This window comes from Arachis ipaensis, chromosome B09, assembly GCF_000816755.2.
Source record: "Arachis ipaensis cultivar K30076 chromosome B09, Araip1.1, whole genome shotgun sequence".
NCBI lineage: Eukaryota > Viridiplantae > Streptophyta > Magnoliopsida > Fabales > Fabaceae > Arachis > Arachis ipaensis.
Window position 1 is genome coordinate 9,914,206 of NC_029793.2, and position 6,159 is coordinate 9,920,364.

General features: G+C 35.1%; 1 protein-coding gene across 1 annotated transcript; it reads right to left on the reverse strand.

Moving 5' to 3' along the window:
• On the reverse strand, nucleotides 1,395–2,576 carry LOC107614969. Its single transcript, XM_016317093.1, has 4 exons — nucleotides 2,442–2,576; nucleotides 1,944–2,231; nucleotides 1,782–1,883; nucleotides 1,395–1,646 (listed from the first exon to the last, which is right to left on the reverse strand). Exons 1-4 carry the CDS (start codon nucleotides 2,574–2,576, stop codon nucleotides 1,395–1,397), a joined length of 777 nt encoding a protein of 258 aa, XP_016172579.1.

Sequence of the window (6,159 nt, forward strand, 5' to 3'; positions counted from 1 at the left end):
GTACGACAGGTACGTGACCAATGGCCCTTTCCACCACAACGAAAACACTTATCCTCTGTTGATTTATTCTGCCCAATATTCCTTTCTCTATCCCACTTCTGGTGAGATCCTCTCTTTTGAACATAATTCTTTTTCCTTCCATAATTTTTCTTATTATTAAAACCTTGCCATTTACCTCTTCTGGGTAATTTGCCACATTTACTTCAGGAAATGGGGCAGCGCCAGCTGGGCGCGCTTCATGATTTTTCAATAACAACTCATTGTTGCGTTCAGCAACAAGAAGGCAAGAAATTAACTCATAATATTTTTTAAACCCTTTCTCTCGATACTGCTGCTGCAGGAGCACATTCGAGGCATGGAAGGTTGAGAAAGTTTTCTCCAACATATCATGATCAGTTATTTTCTCCCCACACAATTTCATTCGTGAGGTGATTCAAAACATTGCAGAATTATATTCATTTATAGATTTAAAATCTTGTAAACGCAAATGTGTCCATTCATATCGGGCTTGAGGAAGTATCACCGTTTTCTGATGATTATACCTTTCTTCAAGGTCTTTCCAAAGATCTGCAGGATCTTTTAATGTAAGATATTCTTTTTTCAATCCTTCGTCAAGATGACGACGAAGAAAAATCATGGCTTTAGCTTTATCCTTCTGGGATGTATTATTTTCAGCCTTAATGGTATCTCCAAGATCCATTGAATCAAGATGGATTTCAGCATCTAATATCCATGATAAATAATTGTTTCCAGATATATCAAGAGCATTGAATTCAAGATGAGAGAGTTTCGACATAATGAAAAATTTGTTACCTGAGTCTTCCTAAAAATTTGATCAGAGTCTCGTGCTAATAACGTGTTATAAAATAACTAAATAAATAAATAAGGAAGAGGTAATATAAAATAAAATGTAAATAGAAGACTCTAATATTAATATAAGTAACTTGATAAAATACTTTATATATTTATATGCAGTAACATAAAGATAGATAAAGAGAAATTATTAATAGTGTATAAAGAGAGAAGATAATTTTATTGTTGTAAAGAGAAAGAGAAAGAGAAGTATTTGTAACTATGTAAAATCCATTTGTCTCGTTCATGCTTTTATAGGCAAATAAATTCAACTATTCAAACTTTATTAATTGTACTTTTCCATGAGAATTTGCTCCTTACATAGGAAATTAGATCCACCCTTAAATGAGCATTCATCCTTATCTATCCATGCTGTAACAACCATTAAATTAAAAATTTTTAGACTGCGTTTATAAGAGAGATTGAGATTTTTTTTTTGAAAGTAATAGCTCAACACTTAAGTGGAGCATTGTAACAAATTAAAAATGATAAAGACGTAACAACTCCTATGTCATATCTGGCATGGCCATCAACAACATGAGTTATTTACAACACCATTCTTTAGCACATGAGAAAGATTGCTCCACACAGTCACCAATTCTTGTTATCTTTCCCTGAAAGATGGAACCATTTCTGCTTCTCCAGATACTCCATATAACTGAGAAGAATCCAACTAGCCAATGCTTTCGCCTCTCTTTTCCCATTGGCACTGATCTCCAACTCTCAAAATGCTCTTTCACCGTACCAGGGACAATCCACGTTTGTCCAAATGTCAAGATCCAAGCACACCACACCTGCCAAGAGTACTCACATGTAATAAATAAATGTTGTAAATTTTCAATCTCTTTCTGGCACAGCACGCACACCAGATCATTCTGTTGTAAGATTCCCAGTCTACTTAGTCGGTCCTTTGTGTTGACCCGACCTACCAAGACAAACCATGCGAACAACTCCACTCGAGGCAGAATTAGTCCTTTCCATATCTCCTTTGTAAATCTGAATCGCATAAGCTCCTCATCCAAAGTTTCTTCCTGCAAAACTTGCACAAACGAATTAGTAGAATAAATGCCTTCCTTGTCAAATTTCCATACCACTCTGTCCTGCACATTCGCTATCAGTCTAACAGATTGCAAGACATTAAGCATTTGGTTCAGTGTATCCGTCTCCCATTGTCTCAGCTCTCTTCTCCATTGTAATTGCCATACCCACTCTATCCCATCCCAAAACCCACAATCCCCAATTACCGATCCTCTTTGGTTTGAAATTAAGAAAAGTCTCGGAAATGAGTCTTTCAGCTTTCCCACTTGCAACCATGTATCCTCCCAAAATCTGGTGGATCTTCCATCTCCTACTTCTATAGCCAGGCCATCAATCATCTTCTGCTTGACATGTTGATCCCTTATTTGCACATGACATATGTCCTTTCACGGTCCCCCTTTCTTTGGTAACGTCTGAGTTGACAGCAAGTGATTTGGATTCAAGCTGTTACATGAGCATACAACCTTCTTCCATAGAGGACATTCCTCCTTAGAGAACCGCCACCACCATTTAAATAGTAAAGCCGAATTACCGACTACCGCGTCACCTACCCCCAATCCTCCTAACTTCTTCGGTGCCTGTATCAGCTCCCACCTCACAAGGGCCATGCCAGGTCGACCATCATCCTTGCCCCAAAAAAATCTCCTCTGTAAGGATATAAGTCTTCGAGCAACCGCATTAGGCATTTTGTATAGACTCAAGTAATAAATAGGCAGGCTGTTGATTACCGCCTTAATAAGTACCAACTTCCCAGCGTTACTAAGTATCTTAGCTTTCCACAAGCTGAGCTTCTCTTCCACCTTTTCTATAACCGGTTTTCAAGTTTTTACCAACCGCGGATTTGCTCCTAAGCTAATGCCAAGGTATCTTACCGGTAAAGCTGCCTCTTGACATCCTAGTAGCTGGCACATCCGATTAACCCACTCCTGGCTGCAGTTCACTGGTATCAAGTTAGACTTCTCAAAGTTGATGCTCAACCTAGACATCACTTCAAAGCACCTCAGAAGTCTCTTATAGTTCCTCAACGTCTCCTCCTCCGATGGACAGAATAATATTGTGTCATCAGCAAATTGTAAGTGTGATAACTCTATATTATCCCTACCGACTAATAATGGAGACACCCTACCATTTCTAACTACCTCTCCGATCATCCTGTTGAGCACATCCACCACTAGGACAAACAAGAACGGAGATAATGGGTCTCCTTGGCGTAGTCCCCTTTCCATTTTGAACGGTTTTGATGGAGAACCATTAACCAGTATAGAGATAGAAGCCGAAGTAACACACTCCCTAACCCACGCCCTCCATTTTCTTCCGAAGCCCATCTTCTCCAGCACAGTATCAATAAAGCACCATTTGACTCTGTCATATGCTTTTTGAAAATCCAATTTAATAATCGCTGATTTCTTCTTCTTCAGCTTCAACCATTGCACGGTTTCACAAGCAATTAACGCTCCATCGTGTATCTTTCTCCCCTTCACAAAGGCACTCTGTGATTCTCCGACTAAGCCTGGCATAACCCTCCTCATTCTTCGTGTCAACACTTTAGAGATAACCTTATAGACACACCCCACCATACTGATAGGCCTTAGATCTTTTATCTCCTTAGCCCCAACGAATTTCGGAGCCAACGCTACCCATGTGACATTAGCATCTGCTGGCAGTCGTGCTGTCTCAAAAAACCCCATCACAGCTGCAGTGAATTCCGTCCCTATCTCGTTCCAACACTTTTTAATGAAATTCATGTTGTAGCCATCACTCCCTGGAGCCTTCGAAGATTCACAATTCCATACTGCCTCCTTTACTTCCTCTATTGAAGGTAATGCCTCTAATGTTTCCGCTTCTTCCCTCTCCAACCGATTCACTAAACCTTCCCTAAAGCTTACCTTTGGGGATGCTTCCTGATGGTATAGGCCTTTGTAGAAGTCCCGAATAGCCACCTTGATTCTTGCTTGATTCCTCACTACCCTCCCATTTATCACCAGCGACTCAATTCGGTTATTCCTTCTTCTCGCTGATGCTATATTATGGAAGTACCTTGTGTTCCGATCCATCTCATTGGCATACCGAGACCTTGACATTTGCTTCCAATGCATCTCCTGCCTTATATACCACTTTTCGCAGCACCTCACTAATGCCCTCCTCCTTGCCTCTATTGTACCATCATACCGTCCGCTACTCACCATATCATCCACCTTCCTTATTTCATCCTCAAACTTCTTAATTCGCTCAGCCATATCCCCAAAGTGCTGCTTATGCCACCTACGTAGTGGGTCTGATAGTGCTTTCATCTTCTGTAAGAAATGAACATCGCCTAGTTCTCTCCATTCTTCCTTTACCATATTCAAGAACCCATCATGCGTGAACCATGAGTCCAAGGTCCCCATACTCAATTAAGAGAGATTGAGATTGTCAATGAGTTATAACTCAAATAGCATAGTCTTTCCATATTCAATTAAGAGGTTGCGAGTTCGAGTCTCCTATCTTTGGTAAAACAAAAAGAGAGATTGAGATTAAAATTAAAAGATTAAAATTAAGAGATAAATACTAAATTAAATTTTTGTATTATATTTGGTATAAAATATATTAGATTGAATTATGTCTTAATATTATATTTAGTTTAAGATAAAGGGTTAACCACCAAAAATGCTCCCGAATTATTCAAACACTGACAGAATTGCACCTGAATTTTATTATTGACAAAAATATCTTTAAATAATTTAAAAACATAACAACAATACCCAACAGTAAATATATATTTTCAAAAAATGCCTTAGAGATTTAATTTTGATGTGATTTTTTACAAGAATAATTAAAAAAATGAGATATTATTATTCTTAAAATTTGATAATTTTTTTCTAAGTATATATTTTTTGTGATTTTTTAAAAGTATTATTAGTTGTTAACAAAAAAATTACAAAAAAAAATATATATATACACAACGAAAAATCACCAAATTTTAAGGATACTAATATGTAATATCTCATTTTCTTAATCATGCTTGCAAAAAATTGTACCAAAATTCAATCTCTAATATATTTTTTGAGAAATATATATTTAATGTTAGATAATCTTGCAAAAAAACTAACATTAAATATGTATTTCTCAAAATATACATTAGAGATTGAAATTTGATGCAATTTTTTGCAAGCATAATTAAAAAAATAAGATATTATTATTCTTAAAATTTGGTGATTTTTTGTTAAGTATATATTATTTTGTAATTTTTTAAAAGTATTATTGGTTGTTAACAAAAATAATTATAAAAAAAATTATATACTTAACAAAAAATCACCAATTTTTATGTATAATAATATATTATTTTTATAATCATACTTGCAAAAATTGCATCAAAATTCAATCTCTAAGGTATTTTTTGAAAATATATATTCATTGTTGGATATTGTTATTGTGTTTTTAAATTATTTGAAGGCATTTTTGTCGATAGTAAAATTCAAGTGTATTTTTGTCAGCGTTTGAATAATTCGGGAGCGTTTTTGATGGTTAACCCTTAAGATAAATATAGAGATTAAGAGGTAGATTTGAAATTTGAAAAGTTAAATGAGAGTATCTTTTAAAAAAAAAATAAATGGTCCTTGACAATTACTTTGAAAGATAACAAGACCCTCAACAAAAAAAAATATCCTTTCTAATTCCTGATTTTTATTTTTATGAGACTGATTAGTCCTTTTGTCAATATTTTTTATTATTGGCACATGGACTAATCAATCTCATAAAAATAAAGATCAAGGCCAAAAAAGATATTTTTTTATTTGGGGCCTCATAATTCTTTCGAAAAAATTATCAGAAATCGAGTTGGATATTCACTCTATTTTAAAAAAAAATTATTAAAATTTTAGTCTTTATTTTAAAAAGATTTAATTTTCTATGTTCCTACTTTCTGATATAAAGCCTTAAGACCACTTACTCTACTATTACTCTATGAGGCTTCAATACATTAGATTAATGGAAGAAACTATATAATTTCCTAACATAAAGATTCTTGTCCTTAAACAGGATCAAGATTAGGATCCTAAGTGATGCGAATAAAGGAAAATAGACTTATAAATCAAATTGGAAAAAAAGAAGATTTCAATCTTCAGTGCATGCCTCCATTGTATTATTGCCTTCACAAATCAGAACTATAATAATCTATGTCTGTTTCAGCCTCTGCATAAAAAAAGGCAACATAGATTATGGTATGCCTTGATACAGAGAGTAGATAGAGGGCAAAAATGTCCCCAATAATACAAACAAGAAGTAAATAGA

Excerpts from the sequence above, each read along its gene's own strand:
- LOC107614969 (XM_016317093.1), bottom strand. The coding sequence starts at position 2,576 with ATGCCTAATGCGGTTGCTCGAAGACTTATATCCTTACAGAGGAGATTT. Across the intron at positions 2,232-2,441 it reads AGAAGTTAGGAGGATTGGGG|AAGATGATTGATGGCCTGGC; the intron begins GTAGGTGACGCG and ends CATGTCAAGCAG. Across the intron at positions 1,647-1,781 it reads TGTTCGCATGGTTTGTCTTG|GTGTGGTGTGCTTGGATCTT; the intron begins GTAGGTCGGGTC and ends TACTCTTGGCAG.